General features: G+C 40.2%; 1 protein-coding gene across 3 annotated transcripts in view; it reads left to right on the top strand.

Moving 5' to 3' along the window:
• LOC306773789 (uncharacterized protein) overlaps positions 1-26,249 on the top strand; it is a 62,260-nt gene that overhangs the window by 15,807 nt on the left and 20,204 nt on the right. For 2 of the 3 annotated variants that reach the window (XM_079263690.1, XM_079263691.1), the window contains exons 1-4: positions 12,761-13,247; positions 20,795-21,336; positions 24,179-24,259; positions 24,337-24,396. In XM_079263690.1, coding sequence (XP_079119816.1) covers positions 12,911-13,247; positions 20,795-21,336; positions 24,179-24,259; positions 24,337-24,396 — 1,020 coding nt within the window. In that variant the 5' untranslated portion in view covers positions 12,761-12,910. Of the gene's footprint in view, positions 1-12,760; positions 13,248-20,794; positions 21,337-24,178; positions 24,260-24,336; positions 24,397-26,249 lie in introns of those variants that run through there. The other variant, XM_079263692.1, reaches the window with a different exon arrangement.

Raw genomic sequence — 26,249 nt, forward strand, 5'->3', positions numbered from 1 at the left:
AAGTTGCAAAAAGACTGAACTTTGGGGCTTGTGAAGAATAACAAGGTCCATTAGAGTCTGGTTGAGCTTATAGATACAGCACTGTCTCAAAGCCCAGCTGTATCATCAGGGTGTTTGCCCAGGTTGGAGTGCTTAGATTTAGTACGTTTTCAATATGTATGACATCTTAACATGCATTTTACAGGTCTGGTTTAATTTAATGAATAATTACTTGTTTTTTTGTGTCAGTCATCAGCAGCTGGTTGTCGGTATGGACACGTCGGCGCTACATTTGCATCTTTATAGCAGAAAATGTTTTACATTAATAATACAACATGAATCTTACTTGTATCTGTTGAATTGTTTGCTGACGCAAATATTCAGCCAATCACATGGGAGCAATTAGATTCAATCTGTTTGGGACTCAGTTTAGTTGAAGGGTGTTGTTAAATTACGTCCACGCACAGCACTGAGAATTGCTGAAGAAGAAGATGAGACCCAATGGAGAAGAAAACTTGTTGATCTGTCGGTTAATGCAGAACAACTTTCGTTTCTAATACATAACAGCCAGATATGAGGCTGCATCAGATCCTAGCGGTCTTTGGTTGGTCATATTTATATCAGAACCTTTACCAAATTCTTCCACATCTGATAGCGAGTTATTTCTCATCCAGAATTGCTTATCACCCCACACACACTTATCCTTTGGTTTAATTTACTCGGAATATTTTAGACTGAATCCACAAAGCCTTTTGTTATCTTCTTGGATTTGTTCTGCTTCAAACCTACAATAACTTGCTTTTGTAGGCTAAGTTCAATTCGGACCTGTTTACCTCTCATAAATGTTAAATGTCTTGAACTTTGAATTTCCCTTCGGGGATGAATAAAGTATCTTTGATTTGATTTGAAATGGACGTCCCCATTTACAAATGTAAGGGAGGAGAAATGGATCTTTAGTCATGCTGACATGGTTGAGACAACTTGTTGAAATTTAAACTGAGTGTCAGAATGAGGAAGAAAGAGGATTTAGGTGACTTTGAACATGGCATGGTTGATGGTCTGAATGTTTACTGGGATTTTCACACACAACCATCTCTAGGCTTTACAGAGATGATCTGAAGAAGAGAAAATATCCAGCGAGCAGCAGTTGTCTGGACCAGAATGTAACGATTCAGCACCTTGTCGAATCTATGCAACCTTCTTTCCCCAGAAATGATTTTACAACTCACTGTGAGCATCATCAGAGTCAGTAGCAGTACTTGCCCTGAAGTTCAATGTGAGTTGCAGGAATTTAAACCTGCACCATCGAGGCCTCAATTTCCCGTCCCCTCAAGCTTCTGCAGCAAGAATGTGACTCTGACAGGTGGGGCTGACAGACACACAGAGATGGGTTGCGCTAAGTTGATGGTTCTCACCTTTAATCACGAAGCAAACCTCATAATTGCTTAATTAATAATTTTGTCATCCCAGACGTTAATTTTCTACTTCCCCTCCATGGATCACTGCCGCTCATTATTTTGGTTTTCACACACACATGCTTTCTTCAGCAGATGTCCTCCCAACAACAAGTAGACTGTCTTGTCTTCAATCGTCCGTGTCCCTTTGTGAATCCAGCGCTGAAGCTGAAAGCACTAAAACGGTCTCCCGGCTTCTTGCCCTTCTTTTGTTTGTGCCAAAAAACCCACTTTTGACATGCCGCTAGGGAACAGTAGGAGTGTCATGGGTGTTGATTTTCTGCTGAGCCTCTGCTAAATACGCCCCAGGGAGAACTTTCTTTTATTTGCTCTTTGGCTTTGAAGAATCTGAGTCATCTGATCAGTGGAAAGTACACTGGACTCAAGTCAGATCTGTGAAAAGCACTGGTTATATGTAACCAAGATGCACGTGCAAACATTGGCTTATCTTCCAGTTTGTAACTTAGTATATCACTGGAAACCTTCAACAACAGAACGCAGCATGGATTATCTTTTTTTGTTGTCAGTGATGGTTTCAGATGGTGAAACAAAGAGGTATTTCCTGGTTACAGTTCAGGAAGGTCATGGTTAAGAAGCATGCAGAATTACATGCGTACAGTGACAAGATTCTGGAAAAAATGTGACAATAACCAGTTAAATTAGGTGCTAAATGCTTATTTTCCATTTCATCTTGATCACTTGAGAAGAAAAATGCACAGGTAGTTGTTTAGATGAAATTAAAGGTGGATTTTTTTGTGATAATTGCAGGCATGAATGCTTTTGGTTTTGGTAGAGAGCACACATGTTCAGATGTATAAATCATGTAACATTAATTACCTCATTTAATGTGATAGTACTCACTGATCTTGGAGCAGTACCCACCAAATATCTTCAAGACACGCTAGCTGGTTTCCTCTGGTGGTCACTCGTGGTATTGCAACAAAGAACCTTCCTCACTTCCATCATGACGTGTAATCGTTCAAGCAATTCCCACTTTGCAGAACAGACTTCTCTTGTAACATCTGAACTACTGCAGTCAGATTACTGGGGAGATGTACTCATTTGTCATGGGATCATTTGGAAACTTAATTTAGAAAAAGCAAGTGTTTGGTCTGCAGTTTCTGACTGGAGACTAGAAAGTTATTAGTTATTGCTCTCATCTGTCTTCTGCAGCAGTGATGGAGGAAACATGTCCTCATGTAAAGAAAAAGATGTTTTTCTTGATACTTTTACATTAACAAAAGTGATAAATGTGTGAATAACCAGATGGAACAAATCTACAAATCCATGGATGTTATGTATCTAATGTCTGAAAAGAGTTTCATTTTTTTATGTCTGGGCAATAAAACGTCTGTAAGGTCGACTGAGCATGTGCAGTAGACATTCAGAACAAGCCTGGTGATGTTTGTTACATGTTTCCAGCAAGGACTGGTCATAAAAAAATCCCCATCATCATGATAATTGCTTTATGAAAACTGATCTCCCATCCTTGATTCTGATTGGCTGAGGGAATCATGTGACTGTTAATGGATCCATACAGTAAACTGGAACATGCTCGCTCTGATGGCATCGTCTAATAAATGGCTAATAGTTTAATTACTTTTTAGTCTTTCTTAATCCACTGCAAAGATGCTACTATTAAAGAACAGAAATGTTGACACTTTTCCCACTCCACAGATGAGCAGAGGCATTTTTGAAATTTATTGTCAACTTTTTGTCTGTGTGTGCTGCTTTCTACAAACAAAAGGATAAAATTTTAAATGAACAATGCTGAATCTGGAAAAAGCAAAACATTTTTTAAAAAAGCTCACTTTCAAACATTTTCCCCTCACGTTCTCATTAAATCCCTGCAGCAGTGAAATGACACAATCAGAAAGTGTCCAGTTTAATCTTTAACGTTTATATTTGAGTTCCACGTACACTTTTAATTCATGCCTGAAATGTGTGATAAATGAAGTAACTCTGCAGATAACTCCGCTCTGCTGCCATCTGCTGGTTCATGTTGAGTGCACGGCCAGAAACGTGAGGAAACATCAGCATGAGTGGAAAAGGTCTTGATACATCCAACCATTCTCTTAACAGCTCGGTTCAATTCAGGGTCGTGGGAAGCTGGAGCCTATCCAATCAATGGTTTTCATAAATAAATTTAAAAAAGAAACTGTCATCAAAATGTCATCAGATTTATTCAATTTATTTATACTCAGGTATTCTGACTAAGCCAGGGTGATCTCGGACATATAGTAATATTTTTACCTGATTTCCAAAATGGAGTTTGACTTTTCTAGCCTTATTTTATGGGATTGGTTAAAAACGTGCTGTGAAGGAGAAGTACGCGCATTTATCTGCATAAGAATTTGAAAGAACAGCTTTTACTTAAATATTTTCTGCTTTATACATGATTGGAAATGATTAAAATGCTTTTAAAAAAGCTGTAAAAACTGTTGTGCTATAATTATGATAAGGTTTATATCGCCACACTGGTAACTTTTATTGGTTACTGGTGGTGTAAGCTGACTAGATGTATTGATTTGTGTCTTAGTTTTAGTTTTCTGCCTCAGATCTTTTTGTTTTAACTACCTAAGTTTCCATATTTGGTTTTCAGCCTTTGTGTGTTCATTACATCTTTATTTTTGTATCTTTACAACTACTTCTGACCCTCAGCTTCCTTTGCCTTATTTAGGTCCTTTTATCCCTCTTCTCCTCTTGTCTCCGTCTTTTGTCTTGTAAACATCAAGATTTTATGTTCCTGCTGCACTTTCTCAGCCTCAAAAGCTTCACGGTCGCTCTGTTTAACTGGTGGATCGTGTTTCAGCCTCCCCACACTCTTTTCCCACAGTTCACACGCTCATATATGTCTGTTAACCAGCAAACACTCCTGAGGAAACACATCTGCTCCCATGTCGACCCCAGCTGTAGCTGTCACTGGAAAAATGCACCAAAATGCTCATTATTAAAGCAATGATGTGATGTGTGTGTTGCTTTCTTTAAAGTTTGAGCCAGCATTTTTCAGGACTTGCTGTGCTGCAGATTTATTCATCTGAACATGAAATCAAGCTGTTTCAGTGTCTGAACCTTTTATATGAAATATGTGAGGCAGCTTCAGCAAAGCAGCATCTAGTTGGGACTTGTTACATATGTTTAAGCAGTCTGCTGTGGTTTCCCCTCCAAATTTCCCTCCTGTTATTACTCCGATAAGCATAATTATCCCAAATCTGCTGCAGATTGAACACGGCGATTGTTATAAATAATCCATCATGCTGATAATGCTTTAGTTCAAGCAGAGATAGGAATCGGTTTTCAGCCTCTGCTAATGATATGAGAGCAGATCAGGAGAGCTGTTTAGTGGAGAGGTCCAGCTGCGCCCAGCCAGACCGATGCCAGACCGCACACAGAGCAGAGATGTTGATGAATAGCTGTAAACGCAAGCTACGTTACGTCCGTTCTGCTGGTGGGATGGAGGGAACGTTTGTAAAGCCTGGTTTTTATTGATTCTCCTGACATATACTCTTCCCACTGGTGGGAGTGTGCTCACCTGTGTGTGTGTGCACATACACTTTCAGGGTGGAGGGGAATGTGTAAAAGCACGACTGTGTACTGTTAGAAGTGACATGCTTTACTTTTTAAGTTAAGTAACGTCGGGCCGTTTGGCCATCGAGTGTGGATGAAAGAAGTTCTCAGCCTGGTGGTGTTGAAGTTGGCCTCTGATTTGTCATATACACACCAAGCAACCTCTGGCTGTTAAAAGTGAAGCCTATGCAGAAGTGCACAAAACTGCAGTTCCCCCTTCATCCACTAGGTGCTGCAAAACAGAGCAAATCCCTATTGACACCCATGGTAAAAAGACCAACTTCATGGCAGAAATAAACATGTTTACAGCCTGGTTCAAAAATCCATTTTAGGTTTAACAGGTCAGGTTTACCTTCATGACAACTGTGGGGGGAGGGAATTTTTTTCTAACTCGCCCGTTTAAAAGTAATTTAATCTCGAAGTTCGGCATATTTAGGGCGTGTCCTTTTGATTGACAGGTACCGATCTCCCGCTTCAAGTAAGAAGAACGTAGAACAAGCGCGGTTTTTAGCCGGTGAACAACGTGACTTAGCTTTAGCCCGCTTACCTCCGTTAGCTGGTTAGCTCCTGTTATCTCCGGGTTAGCTCGGTTAGCTCTTAGCTACAGAAAGCTCGGAGTTTGCTCGATGTCAATCATCCACCATGACGCTCACAATTCCCCTCTTAGGTCCACCTCTTTGCCCATATTTGTATTTTCCGGGTGAGACGACGCGCATGACGCTGCCAAGATGGCAATGGTAGGAACCGCCCACCGAACTTAGTATCAGGTCTTCAGAAAGCTACGAGTGACGTTATGGAGGCTCCGCCTATCTCTTTATATGCAGTCTGTGATACACACACACAGAGTTTCCACTGCTTTCTGGCAGGCTTTAACCACACTGAACCAGGTTCTGCTGAATACCTGCAGGACTTGGGATGTTCAAATCTGGAGTGAATTGTTCTACAAAACATGTTGATTCATTAACAAACAACTTCTGGTTCGTTCTATTTGTAATTCATGAAATTCTCATTTGATTTATTTATGTATTGTTCGTATCTAGACCATATTGGACCATATTGGACCCCCCCCCCCTTAAAAGAAAACAAGTCAAGGCTTGGGAAACTCTTTTGCTTTAACCCCTGTGTATGCATGTAAGTAGTAGCAGCTGTCTTGGTGAGGTTGTATCTCTGCAGAATCATGCAGCAGTAGGTTTACTTTCCCTGCTTACGGCCCGTGCATGTCGGAGCAGTTGAAGACGAGGAACGCAGGGAGTCTTAATGTGTTTGAGTCTGCTGGGCGTATCCGCTGATGAGTGGAGCATGAACGCAGCGTCGTATCGTGCCTGAAGGAAGGCGTTTGATTGTGTAATCGTCTAGATCTTGTCTTGCATATTGAAGACATGTTGGATGCTTTTTTTGTCGTTCTCTGAGGCAACATTTCTGTACTTGCTAAATAATATTCCCATCTTCTGTTTATTTTAATCATATCCAGTTGTTTTGTGAGAGTTCAGGCTGCTTCTGATTTATGCTGGAAGAAAGATGCAATCTTACCGACAACTTTTATTAGGTTCCACCTTGCTAGTACCAGGTTGGACCTCTTTTACCTTCAGAACTGCGACAGTTCTTGGTGTCAGAAACATTCCTTTGCTCCATATTGACATGAAGCATCACACAGTTGCTGCAGATTTGTTGGTTGCACATCCATGATGAGAATTTCCCGTTTCATCACATCCAAATCAAAGGTGCACAATATCTCGTTTGAGCATCGTCAACGTATACATGCAATAGTCACGTCGCAGGTTCCACAATGCGGGAAGCAAAGGAAACTGTTATATTCTCATCAATTTCAAGGGAACCTGACACACAAACCTTTTATGGTAAAAGACAATTCACCTTTGAAGATTATAGACTGAAACATTTACCCGGTACCAAGTGCAATAAACAAAGAATAAGTGTCAAATACAGACAAAAACCATAAAATAAGAGCAGGTTAATGTCAACAAGATAGTAGGAGTGCAGCAGAACTTAATGTGCTATTCAAGTCATCTGTTGGAAATTCTGTAAGTTTTCATATTGTAATAAATATTGCAGGGTTAGAAAATATCGCATTGTCAGGTCTTTTTGATACCGTGCAGCCCTAATCCAAATTGAAACTTATTTCAAATAAGTACGTGTTCAAGGGGACAGTGTTTGAAGGAAAGGTTTGCACTACAGGTACATTTATGTATTTCTTTTATTTTAACAAGTTCTTTTACTGTCTACATATGCTGAGTATCTAGTTTTATAGCCCTTTAAAGCCACAAGAGGAAACCAAATGTTTCTTTCTTTGCTGTTGGCTTAGTTCGGGTGTCCACTAGTTCTACGTTGAGGTGTTTTAGGAATTTTACATTAAAAAATTAATTGAATTCAGCTTTATTTGTATGGCACCACTTCACAACAATGTCATCTCAGCACTTTACAGACACATCAATACCAGTTTATTTATAATAAATAGCCCAGTAAAGGAAAACCTACAGATTGCTTTGAATCTTGACTTAACATACCAATAAGTTCCCCATCCTGAGCTGCATGAAGAAACAGTGGAAAGGGAGAAACCTCTGGCAGAACCCGGCTCAGGGAGGACAGTCCTCTGCCTGAACTGGTTGGGTGGGGAGGGCAGGAAAGAGAGACCAACATGCACTGCAGCTTTTATCCAGGAAGACATGCAGAAAGAGAAGTATGTTAATGATCCTAATACTGTCATATGTTTCTACATGGTAGGATAAGGAGCAGAGAGATGAAAGGAAGCTCTCAGTGCATCATGGGACATCCCTCAGTAGTCTATGACTATGGCAGTGTAACTAAGGGAAGGGCTAGACCTAACCTAACTATAAGGTTTATCTCAAAGGAAGGTCTTAAGCCTGATCTTACAGGTAGAGAGGGTGCTTGCCTCCCAAACCAAACTGGGATCTGGTTCCATAAGAGAGGAGCCTGACAGCCGAAAGCGCTTCTTCCCATTGTACTTGTAGAGACTCTGGAACCACAAATAAACCTGCAGTCTGAGAGCGAAGTGCATTTCTTTGGAATATATTGAACTATGATATACAATGGAGCTTGGTCTTGGAAAGATTTATATTTGAGGAGAATTATGTGACCTGAAAACACAGAACAGCAAAAACATTGGGTACCACATCATGTCTGATGTATTTTAAATAGAGTGGCGACACTTTCTAAATTATGGACTGGAAAGCACACACACACCTTACAGGACATTGTCCTCACTGTGGTCAAATTTACAGCTGGACAGCAAGTTAAACAAAACCTCTATTAACATAACCCGTGTCAAAAATTTAATGTACAATGTTTCATTTTTATCTGTTAATCTCTTTCAGATCAGTTCTGCAGCACATAAACTTGATCTATTGATTTGAGTAAACAGACATAATTACTTTTTCTGTTTTCTTTTGTGGTGAGGAAAGGGACTCCATAGCAGAGACAATAGACTGAGGAGAGAGATTTTTTCATAGTCATGAGAAAACTGGTGCATCACAATGACGAGAGGACAAAGTGGACTGTAGGTGATGGGAGGGTTTGGTGGTTGGAGCTAAACACCCAACATCCGGGTCTAAGAAAGCAAAGTTAATTTAAAACAGGCAATATATCTAGTTAGTCAAGCAGTCATTTTCTGAACAACTTAGTTCAATTACATGTAGTGGAGCAGCTCGGGTCTATCCCATCAATCATTGGGCGAGAGGCAGGGTACACCCTGGACAGGTCGCCAGTCCATCACAAGGCCAACACAAAGAGACAAACAATGCAATATGTCTAATTCTGCATTAAATGTCCCTTTTCCTCGATTACTGGTTGCCATGTCCTTTTCTCTTATTCTGTTAGCTAAACACATAAAACGCCCTGTGATGGTCTGGCAAGCTGTCCAGGGAGTACCCTGCCTCTCGCCCAAAGACTGATGGGATAGGCTCCAGCTTCTCCGCGACACTTAATCGGACTAAGTGGTTCGGATAATAAATGGATGAATAAACACATAAAACATGTTGGACAGTTTTTTAAAAAATGTTTTTCTGAGTGAATGTTTAAAGTAATTTTTCTTTGTGCATTTAGGTCTTCAAATCTCTTCTAAAAGTCTTTCGAAAACCTGAGGAGAAATCTTACATTTGATGAACTACTGAGTTGGATTCAAAAGTAGTAAAAAAAAACAAACCACAGGATTAAAGTCCCGGTTTTGTCTTTTGATTCCTAAAGACTTTTATATACATGAAACAAAAAACAAAGTGAAAAATGAAGCTTATGAAATCGAACTATAACAATAACTGTGGATGCGATTGGCATTCAGATCAGATCATCGCAGATCTTTTTTTTTTTTGGAAAAAGTTCTCTATATGTTTCAATGTAAACATGATAAATGAACGATAATGCAAATAAAGCACCATTATGTTTGTTTTCTACCAGAAATCAATACATTTCCTCCCTCTGAGAGCTTTTAGCACATCTGCTGGCAGCAGCGGAGTTGTATGAATGCACAAATGTGTCATGCAGTGTGGGTGTGGGAGGTCCGAGGGCTGGAATGTGCAACAGCTGGATGTCCCAGCTTGGCAGATGAGGCGGGTAGCTGGACGATGAGGGCACTCCAGGCCGTGTGGAGGAGAAGGAGGAGAGGATTCCTCCTTATCGCCCGTATGTGAGAACCTGGAATCCCAGCATTTCCAAGCATTTCCTCCAGTGAAGCAATGGACCGGATCTCCAGGGAGATCTGCATGAGACGTCCCCCTGCTGCCTCGGCTCCTCAGCTGCCATCTCTCATTCATCCCTCACGCCTCTGCTGAGCGTCTCTCCAGCTGTGCTGCTAATCACATTTCTCTGCTTACCAAACAACAGAGAGTTGACTTGGTGGCTTACTTTTTGGTATTTTTTGGTACTTTTTGGACGCTTTAAGCTGTCAGTTCTGTGTGGCCAAATCCCCCGTTCTTACCAATATCCTCATGACATCATCTCTCTTTCTGCTGCGGGTCATTTATTTAGCATCAGTCTGAACATGCCTGACTATTCTCATGGCAGCGTGTCATTTTTCAGCTGCTGGAATAATTTTCCAGAGGCTTTGCTTACCCTCCACCCCCTTTTTCTTTATGCTGACATGAAGCCATATGCAGAGCTGGAAGAAGCTGTTTCATAGAAAAGTACTAGAAGAACTCTTTAGTGTTCCTTACAAGTTCATTTCCTGCATTTAAAGGTTGATTTTTAGAAGATCAAGCAGTAAAATATGCTTTTATTAGACCATTACTACTGATCCCTCAGTGCTTAGACATCAGTCTTATATAAAAGTCACCAGATAAATAATCATATCATTAATTATTTGGAAATCATGTTTGCTATAAACACAACTGTGCTGTTATAACCAGATTTATTGTTTTAGGAATTTGTATTGTCTTTTCATTCTTGTAAAACTGGACGGAGTAGGTCATTGGAGAACAGTGAACTCATTGGCTTCTTTAAAAAAAAACAGTCGGAGATGATTTGTGCTTTGCGTCATGGTGCATTATCCTGCAGGAAGTGTCCATCAGACGGTTAACATGGTCAGTAACCACACTCAGGTTGACTTTTGTGTTTAAATGATGCTCAGTTTGTTCTAAGGTACCCAAAGTGCACCAAGAAAATATCCCATTACACCACCAGCAACCTGATCCATTGACGAAAAGCAGGATGAAGCTTGCTTTTAAGTTGTTTACACAAAAATCTGACCATCTTGGTGTGGAGCTGAAATGGAGATACATCAAACCAGAAGTTATTACGTTAAAGGTAAAAATATTATATCAAGAAAGACATCTGAGTAGAATCAAGCAAGGGTCATTTCTTCATCTCTAACAGTTTATTAAAACAAAATTAGATAACAGAGGTGGTTATTTCACAACAAAAATATCTAAATAACTTGTCACATGTTTGTTGTCTTCTTGGTCTGATGATGTCTAAACGTCAACGGCGTGATGAAGACGAGCTGTCGCTGACATAGAACATGAAGTTGTCGGATCATGCTTCAGACACTTGTTTTGTTTTCTGCTTGTGCAATAAAAGGTTTAGAGAAAGTCAAAGTTCACCTGTAAAGGATCTCATGGATTTCAGGTTCATACTTGCAACTATATCCCAACCCTAAGGAGAATAAAGCTGCTCGTCTGTGTAGTAATTGTGAAGGTTTATACCATAGTCAGTAGGGCTGTGACGATATGTGTTTCTTGCGATTTGATTCAGATTGTTTGGGTGCCGATTCGATTTAAATTGCGATTCTCACAATTCTTCACTATTGCTGATTTTTGTAGATTAAAAACAAAATAAATTGATAAAAAGTTTTCATTTTTCTTGATTTCAATGAGGAAAAAAACAACCCAGTAGCCAAACCATCATATTACTGCTATAATGCTCAAGAAGACAAATAAAAAGATCAATAAAAACAATAAAAATGACAAAACTTGTATAATGGATTATTTTTATTTATTTAAAAAAAAAAAAATCGATTTTTTTAACAAAAAAAAAAATCGATTTTAAAAGTGTGAAGCTAAAAAATCCAGATTTTTTATTTTTATTTGATTTTCCCACCCCTAATAGTCAGTGATAATTCGAATGCCAGCTGGCTGCATTATTTACATAACACACACATAGTTTGGCAATCAGTTATTTCACGACGTTATGGGCATCACCATAGCAACGTGTTAAACAACTGGTCCAGATCAGCTGACTGTTGACAGGTGAATGAGAGAAAAGCAGTGTAGCTTCAACAACTATAATTTACCAAAAAATGTACATCGAGGATGATAGAAAATAGTTCCTATACTTTACAAAACTTGGCAAATATGCTAAAAACGAATATATATTTATTATAAAATGTTTACTTTGTGAGTCCATGGTATAGGTAGATAAACAATGCATTGATTTCTGTTGTGGAAACTTACAGAAACTGTGCATATTTTTATATATAATTATCACAAGGACATGTGCACTTCAACATTATGTTTTACAATTGTATATGTTTATCAATAGATGTCCATACATACCCATACATTCAGGAAAAGTGTGCACATTTTGCATATTTTGAAAAAGAACATACTCAATATAAATTATAAAAATGTTTTATTTAAAAAGATGTTTTAGTTTGACAGAACTGTGCGTTGTGGTGTTCTTGACTCTGTGCCGTGCATTAAAACTGTGTAATGTACAGCTCCTCAATGTTTATTCCTTACGTATGACACCACTTTTAGAATTGGATTTTAGAGGCTAAAATTTGTAATTTTTTTTTTTTTTTCTGGATTAAGAAAAAGTAGCTACTTGGAGGGTTATATAGAAATATGTTTTAGTGATGTCCGTCAAGAAAGAAAAGGTTTGGTCCAAGGCGAAGTATCTGTTGGGGGTGAAAACTGTAACTTTAAGTTGATTAGATCTGAAGTCTTAAAAATCAGTGTAAAGTTGTTGGTTTTTTTTTTTTTTTTCTGTCCCGACCCGTGTTATAAAAAAATGTTAAACTTTGTTTACAACTAATTTGAACTCAGCAGAGCTTCTCTTCAGGATGGGTGTGTCTATGTGGTAATGGGAACACTTGCAGGAGTTTCTCCATCCTGCAGTCAGGGTCTTCTGGGAGCCACTCGTCAAATCACGCAGGGGAGTTTGGTGGCTTTGGGCACCTCTGAGTAATCACATCACAACCCTGCCTCCACACTGGGGTCCCACCTTCCATGCATGAAACTTTTTTTTCCTTTTTCTCAGCAGCAGCAGGCATGCAGAGGGAGCTGTGGAGGGGAGGGTCTCTGAGCTGAAGCAGAGTTTGTGTGTCTGTGTGTTCATTCTGTGGATGCTCAGTGGGCCCTGAACAGCTTGGATTTAAGTGCTGAACGGCTGGCTAACAGGTGGTGTTTTGAGGGAACTGTGAGATCGTTGTTGCAGGATCCAGCAACATGTTGGGGAGCCGAACATTCTTGATTCTTTTGGTTATCTGTGTCGGGAGTCTGGAGGCCTGGTTTTGGAACCAAAGTCCAGAGCCCACCTCAGCTGCCCCAACAAAGACCACAGGAACCACAGGAACCACAGATGCTGCCAATTCAGCCAGTGATGTAAAGATAAAGGAAGAGAAGGATGGCAACTTGTCGGTGGTGGGGGAGGAAATCATCAGCGTAGCCACAGGAATCCGTAAGTTCGTTGAGACGTGGGACGCGACCCCAACCCCCTGGACTGCTAACGGAGGGGTGACAGAGAAGGTGGAGAGTGCTAAGCCTAACGGGACGGATAAATCAGGCAGGTTCAATGGCGAGAGGGTGGAGGAGGGATCTGGGGTGGGGGGAAGGAATGGGTCAGGGTCCAGGTCTGATCTGGGCTCATTTGTAGACATGAATGTTTCTAGAATTAATGGAACTGCTTCACCTTGCTTACTCGTGCCCGCTGATTGGCCCGTTTGCAGACAGACGTTTTTCACACTGCCCAACTTTTTAAATCACACATCCGTGGAGGAGGTGGGAGTGGTCCTACAGGAGTGGGCGTGGCTTGTGAAGGCAGGGTGTCACCACAGCACGGAGTGGTTCCTCTGCCTCCTGCTGGCGCCCAGGTGCCCTCCTACCTCTTTGCGCCTGCCCTGTCGCAGCTTCTGTCATGTGCTGCAGGACAGCTGCTGGGCATCCCTGGAAAATGGGCGTCTTCCGGTGGAGTGCGACCACCTGCCCGAAAGAGCGCAGGGGCCCGGGCATCCTGCGTGTGTGTCAGTTAGTACCTGGAAAGGTAACCCCGGCGGGTTGGAATGTATCCTGTGTGGCGATACATTTCGAATCCGGTCAATGTTTGTGTTTCTTTCTTTGGTTTGTTTGTGTTGTTGCTGTTTTGAGAAAACTCGAGTTTGCATGTTTTTGCCTTTTATTTAAAAGCAGATTTTAGATGTTTCAGTCGTGCCAGCCAACATGCGGGGCATTTATTAATCCAGAGGAAGATGAGACACCTTTGGGGATGATTTGAGTTAAGATATCGCATCGTGCAAGGGCTGAAGCTTCAGGTTTGCTCAAATATTGACAGATTGGAACTTTAAAATTTGAAGGATTAATTTATCATAATTAATTGTTTGTACATGTTTAAACAAAGAAAATAAACCCCACTATCTGAATCACAGAAATAACTTTTTCCATCACACATTATTTAAATATTATCTCTTTGTCTACATTACCCACAGTGCAACACTATTCTGTAGCCTTTAGGAGTGGATTTAGCAGTTTTCTGGTTTATAAACTCATCTTTACATGTAAACCACAACAGTGCTCCTTGACAGATCTTTTTGTTGCATTTTCAAGTTTTGTCATTTTTCTTGTGGGTGCATTTGCAGGTATGTGGTTGGCATGAATAAATGAATGCATATGGATTTTTTTTTTGTGTGCAGAGGTGATTCTGACATGACACCTGCTGATGTCACTTCACCTGAAGTGCAGAAATCCCATTACAACAAGCTCCGCAATGTCCAGCTAGCTTAGCTTTAGCTAGCTTAACCTCTAAGCTAGCTAAAAGAGCTAGCTTAGAGGTTTTTCCCCAAGAGTGTAAAGCCAGGAAATGCTGTAGAGGCCCTCTCTTTTTTCTTTTAGTGCCTTCATAAATTTGTCAGCATGTAGTCAGTGGTTTCTCGCAGGGTTAACAGTATGAACTCTGCTACATAAAACAATGATGATGTGTTTTCCTGTATAGGAGCAGTTAATACAAATGTTCCAGGTTTAAGTGGGAGATGGTTTCATGCCACATGTAGGGATCATGTTCAGATAAGCACTGAACTCTGCCGTGAAGGTTTACGGAAACTTGTTCTCAAACGATGTGAAACTGTTTTACCACTCATTGGGTTTCTAAAGCTACATTGTTCTGTGGAGGTGTTGCAAAGAAAAAATGTCACTGTGCTTCGTGAGACTGGTTTTAATTTCTAAACACCTGCAAATAATCTGCACAAAGATTAAGCGAAAAAAAAAAAAAGATGTCTCCAGTTGTGGAGACTAATTATTTTTTAGCAGATGTGGCTCTGTGCAACATATAACAGCCGTAAAGTGGAAAACATGACTCTTAATTAGAAATAACAACATGCTGTGAATTACAAATTCCAATAAAACATGATGACATTTTATGGTACTGGATACCAAAATAGAAAAACACATTTTGCAATGCGTTGACAGACAGTGTGACAAACCAGAAAAATCCTCGACCTTTAAGCACTGACCATATTGTTTATAAAAACACCTTAAAAGACCATAAATAAAATGAGTGATTTTTACATTGATAAGGTTCAAACCTACTTTATTGATGTTTATAGATAACTAGGAACCTCAGAGAATCTCTGTGTCAGAAATGTTGCCTATTACAATGCTTGATCCATCACAGGGGTGTTGTGACATTTCTATATTCACCTCCTGTTGACAGAGTCAATGATTGCATTAAAATACACTTTTGGTAATTTCTTTGGTGAAAATTTGTGTCTAAACTTTTTAGCAGCAGTTAAAAAAAATACCACTGCCCTGTTATACTTAATTTATTTATTTTTACAGTAGATGATTGTGTCTGTAAATCTATTAGCCCTTATTTAAGTCACATCAAGCTTTAAGGGTTAAGAAAATGCACCAGTGAAACCAGTGAATATTTGACTAAAAGATAAGAGCAGCAAACACCAACCATGTAAGTAAAAAGAAATCTTTTCAGAACACTCTCAAATGTGGCACAACCAAGCGGCGGTTAAAAGTGAAGCATATGTGGAAGTGCATTAAACTACAATTCCCCCTTCATCCACGAGGGGTTCCAAAACAGAGCAAATCCCCATTGACTCCCATGTTAAAAAGACCAACTTCACGGCAGAAATAAACATGTTTACAGCTTGGTTCAAAAATCCATTTTCGGTTTATAGATCAGGTTTACCTTCATGACAACTGTGGGGGGAGTGAATTTTTTTCTAACTCGCCCGTTTAAAAGTAATTTAATCTCGAAGTTCGGCATATTTAGGGGTGTGTCCTTTTGATTGACAGGTACCAATCTCCCGCTTCAAGTAAGAAGAACGTAGAACAACTGCGGTTTTAAGACGGTTAGCAACGTGACTTAGCTTTAGCCCGTTTACCTCCATTAGCTGGTTATCTCCTGTTATCTTAGGGTTAGCTCGGTTAGCTTTTCACTTTTAATAACTTGGCTATTTTCAGTAACCAGGTAAATATTTACTTCGTAAAAAGTTTAATTTACAAGTACCACCCTTTCTCTGGTCTTTACCTCTGCCTGGACCCCCCCACATAAAAAATTTCCTAGTACCGCCCCTGGATGTAGGTTGCACATTGTACTTAAATCATGCAGCATCAGTCGTTTTGTATCTTTCCTCCTGCAATATCCCACCTCAGCATACCAGCCATTCATTTTTCTCCTGACTTTCTACTTTTCATCATATATCTGGTTTTGTGATGAGATTATGTGGCGTAATGTGCAGATTTGTGATGTCTAAATTTCCAGACCCACAGAGAGGGAAAGTCACTCAGGCCATCAGTAGTAGGAGCTGTGGATGACATTTATGATAGCAGCTGTGGGTGGGAAAATGGTCCGTTCCGAAGGAAGAGTGAGTCAATTGTGTGCTCCGTTTGGGGGGAAAGGGCAACGAGGCCGTGGTCAGTAACAAGAGAGCCTTGTAACAGGGATGAGACAAGGCGGCTCGACGTCTCTGCCAGGGGTCAGAGGGCACAGCCAGTTGCCCACCCTCTGAAACCAGTAACACTTGATGGGTGGTAATTGAGTGTTGGACACTATTATAGGAGCAATGAAAGAGTGGGATGCGTGAGAGGCTTTTTATAAACACATAGGGGATTTACCGGCTCTTTAACTCACTGTGGTGATGTCAGTTTAAATCTACATTTTAGGACATTTTGACTTAAACTGGCTTGTTTACAGTCAATGCTGAGATTAAAAGAAGTTTGTGCCAACCATAGATCCAGCTCACATTTCTCTTCGTATGTCCAAATTCATCACAGTTCCAGACAAATCCCATTCCCAATCAAGTTTAATTGGCTTTCATCTCATCTCTGGGTATTTTCAAATATGGATTATGATCACAAGCAGACTGAAGATGCCTCCGCTGTGTCGCCTCTGAAAAGCTCTCTGGATAGCTACAGCTGTAAGGGCAGCTTAGCGGACGGTGTTGGTTTCTTCTGGGTTTGGACTGTTTGGTGTCGGCTTGTTTGAGGTTGAAGAAGCCGATTTAGCGAGGCGTATCATTTCACAGTTAGATAAGCTTGTTATTTCAGGGCTTTTTCTAATGAGAGGTTCAATAACTAAGACTTCACACAGAAAATACAGGTTTTTGAGTAATTGTATGGGCTTTTTTTTTTCCTAATAGACATATTAGGTCAAATAGAAGTAAAACCACACTAAATGATGTTTTTATTTCTTATCATAATCTTGTGCTTCATGTTTTTGGTCATTTTTAAAGACCAAACCATCAATAAACTGGAGTTTAGTTTATTTAACTTTGTATGTTTGACCTCGTAAGATGGTTGACTTGTAAAAGAAATCTGCTGTGAAATCCAACCTCCTGCAGTTTTTTTATGCCTATTTTCTTGTCTTAATGTTTCTCCTCCAGGGAAGAGAGAGGCACTCTTCTCTCTCAACCCTCTGGAGGAGTCCATTAGTTCCACAATGACATTTCAGCATGTTTTAACTAGCGTGCCATGTCAGCGCAGCCTTTTGGGGCTGTGTGCTTTATCCATCTAAAAGTCCCTCATGATCCACTTTCCCATGGATATCTGACTCATATTTGCTTCCTCCCTCTTTCTGCCCATCTGGTCATTTTTGCTTATCTTCACTGGAAGTGCTTTTTGTTTTTTTTACTCTGTAAAATAGGCATTGAATTTCTCTGGAATGAAAGCACCAATCACGATTTAGCATCATTAAATGTACATTAAATGCATACAAAACCAATTTTTCATGCTTTAACATATCTAAACACAGAACAAGAATAAGCAACAAAATACATGATCCAAATAGAAAAATGTTCATTCAGCTTTTTTCATGGGGCTCGTCTGTCTCACACTACAAATGTAGCAGAAATTATCTACAAATAACCCATATTTTGTGTTGCAGGAATGTTTCTTGTTTCCTATTTGGTTCATGGGGAAAAAAAACGAAGAAATCAGCGCTCGAGATAAAGATTTCAGCTCTGATAAAAAAAAAAAAAATCTAAGTGGATATTATTTATATATAATAGTCTTGTAATGATATTGTTGGATTTTTGGCCAACATTGTTCCTGTTCATGAGAAGCTCTGCTGTTGCTGGAGGGTCTTAGTGGGAGAGCTGTGGTCAGGCTGGACAGCTTCCAGATGTGAAAGTGTATTAAATTAGAACAGGACCTGGCTTGAGAAAATCAAGCTCCTGCTGGTGATTAAATGTAAATGCACATCTTGGAGCAGAGGAGTAAACTTTTATTTCTGTACTAATAATCTAATCAACACGATTCTTGCAACAGCTGCAACAGCTGTGCTGCTGTGAGATGAAGAACCACTAGCAGGTGTCCTCAGTGGGAAGCTGACCACCCTGTCCTGTCCTGGCATCAGCTGGATGAAGTTCCCACAGAGTCCAGTTTAAGCTGTCATCTCTGTGCAGGTGGAGATGAGACAATAACCAGCACTACTGGAGCTCAAACTTTGTTTGCCAGCAAGTCTTTTAAGCATGCTGAGGTTTAGAAATCTGTAGCTTTAGGATCCATGCTGGTTGTTACAGCAATAACTCTGCTGGCAAAAAGGCTGTGAAGTAGATTTTATATTGCGTCATTTTCACGGTTTGTGCATGTAAGCATGCACGGCTGTAAGCATTTAAGCGTCTTCTCTCTGTCCAAATGCATGCATATCAGGAGTTTAGTTCAGGATTTTATCAGGAGTCTATTCTAAATTGACCCCAAGAGTGTGTAAAAAGTGTAATTGGTTGTTTGTATGTGTGTTGTAATTGTGATTTACAAATGGTTATTCCTGCTTTAAATTGTTGCTTGTTGGGTGATACAATTTATTGCAGCTGTCTGTGTAAAGATGACTAATAATTTCGACAACGGGGATTAATTTGCCAAGTACAAATATGTTCAAATCATTTAATCTAAAAGAAACTGTGAATTCAATTTGCACAAAAACCAGAAATGTATTTATTTAAATATAGCAATTTATTGTCTGTTCAGTTCTTACATTTTATTTCAGTTTTATGACAAAATATGGCATTTTTGTCAACTTTATCAGTTTTGATAATCAATTTGACGGCTAAAATGCTCAACCTAGTCAGTGAAAAGGGAAATATGCAGTTCAACTATCAGCTATACAATCATTAAGTGCATGTTTTTAGTAGCATAAAGCTTCAGGTCAGTGTTAAATGCAAGGCATATTTTAAAATACTGTTTTATAGAAATAAAGAGTTTTTTATATGTAAAAAATGCTTAAAATATTAACAAACAAGAGTAATTAACAAAATATTATAAGAATAATATTATATTATAATAAATATTTAGCGTTAGCATGTTAGCATTGACATTGTTGCGTTGTGGGCATGTTAGCATTTAGCTTCACTTTAAAAAGTCATCATCATCATTTGTACTTTGTAACGAGTCGAAGTTTGCTCTTATATATATGTGTATATATATATATGTGTGTGTATATATATATATATATATATATATATATATATATAAATATAATGTCTGCATCTCCGCTTGCAAAACTATAAATGTTAAAATTTACGAAGATGTTTTCAGCTAATATCAGCATGCTAGCAATATAGCTGTAACTCTCCCCGCACTCTAACATTGGAATTTGGTACATACTTGAATGCTTATCTTAGTTGATTATTCATTATTAAATGCTGAAAACCTAAAGTGCAACATAAAGTGTTGCTGTGATGCAATGCCGACATCAGTTTATTTGAATTTATAGTTTGAGAAACATGTGCATGTGAGCAATTGGCGACATATTTAATGGGTTCAGACGAATGCTCAGACAAGACAAAAGATCATGGAATCTATCTTTTAGCTGTTTATTGTTAGCTAGCAAATGCAGCAATGCTGATATGCAAAATTACAGTGGAGAAAATAACAAAAGTTGCACTGTGCTAGAATAATTACTGTAGCAATATGGTAAAATTTTAGTGGTCATTTTCTAAAAATGACCAGTATCAGTTGATCTTTCATCGCTTAGCTGAGACTTGTGGTTGCTATATATTGCATGTTTACTATATTTGCATTACGTTATATTGCACCCACGGCATTCCCATCATTAATGAACTTAAACAAAAACCTTCATAACAGCTGAATTCTGTAACTGTTTAATGCAGTGTTTTGGTTTTTTTTAATCTCATGAATCTTCAACAAAATGCGATGAAGCCAAAAGGCTTTCTCCCTTGTGATGATGGTTTGTGAGAACACGATTATTAGTCACGAGGTCACGCTTCATATTCATGTGGGCTATTTTGGTCTTTGGGACCTGGGATATGAGCAACTTTTTCCCTTATTTGACCCACTCACAGTTTCACAGGCACTATACCATAAATATAGCGTTGATGCATTATGAACACCCACTTAAGTCCCAGTGTATAAAGGTCACTGCTGGATTTAAGATCTGCTTTTTCCTTTTGAACTCACGGGGTCAATGTGCCTTTTGGTTTCTTCAGAGACATATTAAGTGTGACAGCTCATTTTGTAGCTGCTGACCTTCAGTTGTACTTCATTCATCTTTTAACTTGTCTTTTTAGATCTTTGTCATGCTTTACCTTCTCTCTCTTTTTTTTTTTTTTATAATTAAATGACTTTGAATCTGTTTTCCTTCTCTTTCAGAGGAAAGTGGTGTCACTTTGCTCCAGCTAATTGGAGACCCTCCACCAGAGCATATAATCAAGACCCCTGGACCGGCAGGCGAACATACCTACAAGTTTAGCTCTGTAGCCGTCATGGGCCAGCTGGCTTTGGCCCATGTTCCTAACCCTTTCTATCGCCACTTCTCCCTCATCTTCCACATAAAACCTGCCACCTCTGCCGCTTCTGTCCTCTTCTCCATCACAGATGGACCCCAGAAGTTCATGTACATCGGCGTCAAGCTTAGCGCAGTGCAATCTGGCCGTCAGAAACTGCTTTTTTACTACACCGAACCCGACTCGGAAGCTTCATATGAAGCGGCCAGGTTTGACATGAAAAGCCTGGAGAACAGATGGGCTGTGTTTGCGCTGTCTGTCTTCGAGGATCAGGTGACTTTCTACCCAGAGTGCGATGTGGAGCCGGAGGTGGTGAGGTTTGAGCGCTCACCGGATCCGATGGACCTCGACTCCGGAGCTGGGATCTTTGTGGGTCAGGCAGGAGGAGCAGACCCTGACAAATTTGAGGTAATCTGATGGATTCATGAATTTGAATTTAAATCTTTATCTTTTCCATGTTTATCTGCAGGGATAAAACAATTTATCATCACCTTAATACAGTAACACAACCAGACTGAATTCAAAGTCACTTAAATCTCATTTCTTCCTCATTTTGATGCTTCACTTTGAACTTTGCTCAGACATTTTGACCACGTCTACACAACTAAATACATGTGATTGGCTGATTAGCTATTTGTGCTAAGAAGCATAAACACAAAGGTGCTGCTTTGGTGTGTAGATGCAGCCAAGGATATGCTGGAACACATCATCTGTAATGTTTAATCAGGTGTTTCAGTCTCATACCTCCATACATCTTTACTCAGACCACCCAGTCGGATTGATTAAGCCTCATCTTCTGTCCCAGTCGCTTCGGTACACTTCTCAGATCTTAGTTGATCTGGCCCCAAAAGATCTCTTTCCCGACTCTTCTTTTTGATGCTCTATGATGCCAGTGAGGGGGTAGATCAGGGGTAGGGAACTCTGGACCTTGAGGGTCATAACCCTACAGGTTGTCCATATACCCCTTGTCCATCACACATGATTTAAATCAAATGGGTCCAACAGCTGAACAAGATCTGCACTGTGGAACAGGGCGACATCAAAAACTCCCAGTACGAGGTTCCCCAACTCTGGTGTAGATCCTGCAGAAGGAGGATGCAGCAAATCCTCTACATGTGATCTCTATGGCCTTGCAGTGAGCTTTTCACTGTACTTTGGCATTGCTCTATTAGTTCCTATACTTGGGCTTAAGGCTGCTCCATCATGACAAAAATTATAATTACAATTATTTTGACTGAAATTGAGACCTCGATTATTTAACACAATTATCCAGTATCTATAAACAACGCTGCGCGTCGTGGTGTTCAAGACTCCGTGTCGTGCATTATAACCGTCTAATGCATGGTTCTGAGTTTTTATAATCCACTTTTACCGCTTATATAGGAACTATTTTACGTTGGTCTCGATGTACATTTTATGCCAAACAACTGCTTTCAGGCTGCAGCGCGTTTCTCTCGTTCACCTGTTAAAAGACAGCTGATCTGAACCAGCTGATTAACGCGTTGCTATGGTAACGCCCCGTAACGGAGGGACATTACAGTGTTATTGCTGACCTACGTGTGCGTTTATATATGAAAATAAAGCAGCCTGTTGTCACTGACAATGGTATAAACTATGTTTAGGTGAACTTCCACAACCTACTGCAGTTATTCTACATTGACCTGCAGCCGGAGCCGACTGAGACTGGACGCCTGGGAGTGCTTTAGGACGGGAGAGGCTCCCGCTGCTCCTTCCTTACAGTAACTGCAGAACAATATGTGCCTTCAAGTCAGTCGCCAAAACACCAGAAAAGTCTCTAATAACTCCAGTAAAAGTCACTAGATTTGTCGCTTTTAACAAAAAAAGTCGCCAGATTTAGCGAGAAGGTCTCCAAGTTGGCAACAGTGTCTGAATGAAAGCAAAGCGGCTGTGGGAGGAGTTTACAGCACAGCGCTGCAATGTCAGAGACGCTCGATTAGCAGCTGAAGACTTCAGGAGAGGAAACTGCAAAGAGAAAAATAATCAAATCCTTTTATTTTTATGATCGTTGAAAACCCAGATCGTAGTTGAGATTAAAGTCTGATTAATCGCCCAGTCCTACTTGGGCGGCTTGTGTTCATTAGCTTGTTAAATGCAGCCCAGGCAACTGTTAGCTCCACCAAAAGGACCTCTTTAGAAGAAGCAGATGTTGGCACCACGTATGGCCTCAAGGAAGTTGGTGTCATATCTCCTGGGAACATGAGCGGCTTGCGCCAGACGTCCAGGTTCGCTGGACTTGGTAGCACATTGTAGACAGCTTGGACCAGATATTTCCAGTGTTTCTGTCTGCCAGATGTATTTCCAGGTCTGCTTCCTCTCCAGCGCTCCTTCGTTAAGGAGATGCTGAGCTCCTCCCTCAGGTTGCTGGTGACAGCTGCAGCCATACAGCGCTACACTGCTGAGGCTGTGTGGCATGTCTGCAAGGCAAAACGCATGTGATTGGCTGATTCATGCTCAGTACAGACAGAGACATCCTGCTGTGATTCCTGTGGTGGGGCTTCATCATGCTTCTCATAATCTGGATGTGATCCTGCAAACACAGTGTATGACTGAATTTGAGCTGATGGAAAATAAAGCTCTGTCATTCTGAAATCATTGCAGGCTAATAGTTATGATGGGTGCAGAGCTAAGCGAGAGGCAGCCAGTATAAATAATAACTAGAAATAATCTTTTCCTGCTTAGTTCTGGACTGAAAATTTAAACACTTTCCATCAATATATATTTGGGGAAAAAAACTTGATGGTCAAAGTAATCACTTTGACAGAATTTAAGCGATTCATTTCTGAAATATCAAGATTTCTTTTCTTGTTTTAGTAAAGGAAAGGCAGATTTTCTTGCTTTTTTTCTGTGGTCATAAACTCCAGGGTACCAGCAGAGGAAATGCTCAAGTGCTGAGGGGATGTTTCAACAAATGTCTGTCAGGAAAAAAAAAAAAGAGAAACGGGAATGAATTCTCTGCCAAATGTCCCACAAGGGACCCGGAAAAGTCAGAAACACACTGTGTGCTGAACGAGCAGGTGTGCTGGTGTGTGTGTGTAGACATCTGGCTTCTTTCTTTTATGTGTGTGTGTGTGTGTGTCCGGGTCAATGCCAACAGGAAGGGCAGAGTTTGACACCGGAGTGGATGTTTAAAGATGAAAATAATTTGTAGTAACTTTTAGAGGGTCTGAAACTGTCTGGATGTCAAGATTTCCCACTTGATTGTTTACACCTTTGTGTTTTCTGTTGTTAGGGTTTAATATCAGAGTTTAAGTTGGTGGGAGACCCTCGGGCAGCTGAGCGTTTCTGTGACTATGACGACTACCCTGACGAGGTGAGTGTGGTGATTAAACATTCCCACTGAAATGCCCGGATGCTTGTATGTGCCATGTCTCTGTCTGCATCTTGCAGGCTTCTGGTGATTTTGGCAGCGGTGAAGTCGAGAAGAGACAGAAAGGACAAACTGTGAAGGTTGGTCTCAGATCCAAATCTTTCATTGCTTCGTTTTCTTTTCCTTTTTAGAGATAATTCTTTTGATTTCTGATTCTATTCTAAACTTTGGTTGTATATAAATAAGGAAAAAAGTTAGTTCACTGTGCTTAGTTATCAGGAAAATGAGCGTTTTCTAAGTCTGAGCTGCAGAAAACTTAAATGGGTGCTATTATGGTATTTGGAGTTTTCTGAGCTTTCTACAGTGTTACAGTGTTGGATCCTCATCAGACATGTGAACGGCACAATTTTTTATCACCTAAACGCATGTTTGAGTTTGAGTTTCAGTTCCAGCACGCTCTCCGTTCGGTTTCCATGGCGACGAAAAACGCGTCGTTTTAGAGAGTTTTTTCTACTTGGAAATCCTTGTGACGTCCCGGGGGATAAGGCTTGGTGATTGGTTACCTTCTACTAGTTAACAAGGACATGTACAAATACATCAGGCGGGTGGAAAATGTGGGATAAAGTTATTTCCAACGATGGCTGGTGAGTTTACCAAAGAGAGACATCCTGCTGCATTCGTTGCTGTGGGTTGCTGTTTTCCACTTCGTTTTCAGGGTCTGATTCAGGTTCCAACATGTAGGGCTGTATGCTATGTGTTGACACTGTATTTTGTTTTTATTTTATTGAGTTCATATCAGCCTAATCCTTCTGTTTATGAGATGTTACAATGACGGCGAAAGCAGGTGCAGTGCACGCTCCCGATGTAGTGCAGTGGCGGGAGGCGGGGCTTAATGCGGAAGAGTCTCAATCCACTCGTTTTGCCCACAGGCTGATCTGACAGCCTGCGGAGAGGGTCGGTCTGAAGTAAATAAAGCGATTTGTGACAATAACTCAATCAATCCCAGCCCTTCTGGGCTCAGAAATAAAAATAAATTAGCCTGAAATGCACATAATAGTTCCACTTTAATGTTTATTAGATTCAAGCACATCAGGTGATGTATATCTGATCAAAATCTGACCTCAGGAGATTACCACCTTATATCAGGCTGTGCATAACTATTAGGTATCTTCTTTTCCTTAGATGTAACGGGTGAAAGACAGACTTAACTGACTCTGAAAACTAAAAATTGTCACGTTTATTAGATAGATGCAGAACTCTTGAAATGACAAAGATGTCAGGGCATGAGAACCATCCAATGTTTTATTGCAAGAATTAAGAAGAATCAATGTGAAGCTACCAGGAAGACCTTGGGAGGCCCAGGAATGGAAAAACAAGGTCTGATAGGTAGATAGCGGCTGTGCTTGAGTGGTGGCGTTGAGGCATTTGACAACGATCGATTAGGTTGATATTTGACACCCATTTAGCGCTAAATTTTACAATAAAGTAAAATAAAAATGGGATTATCTGTTGAAACTAAACAGTAGTATGTTTAAATTTTTGGGGAGTGTAAACTTAGCAATTACTTTTTACCAACAAAACATATCTGAAATCAAATATACTTAAAGTAATCTGACATGGACCCTGATACGTCAGGCTAACATTTAATATACTCACACTCTGATCCCAAAATGCCCCCCCCCCCTAAGCACCTACCACTTCCCAGACTCCCACACATCCCTGACCCAGTACTACAAAAGATCATGTATAGTCACTCTCTCCCAGTAACCTCAGACAACCCTTAAACCAGGGATCCTCAATCCTCTTCCTCGCTAACACACCCAATTCACATCAGTGTGTATTTAGCTTGTATGCACAGCTCTTTTTTTTTTTTTTTTTTTTTAGTTTGAGGCTGATGTGTTCCAGCAGGGATACTAGGAAAACCTGCAGGACACTGGGCCTTGAGGACCAGGATTTAGGATCCCTGCCTTTAAACAGTTTCCCCATTCAATGA

Source organism: Telmatherina bonti (assembly GCF_933228915.1).
Source record: "Telmatherina bonti genome assembly, chromosome: 24".
NCBI classification, from domain to species: Eukaryota; Metazoa; Chordata; class Actinopteri; order Atheriniformes; family Telmatherinidae; genus Telmatherina; species Telmatherina bonti.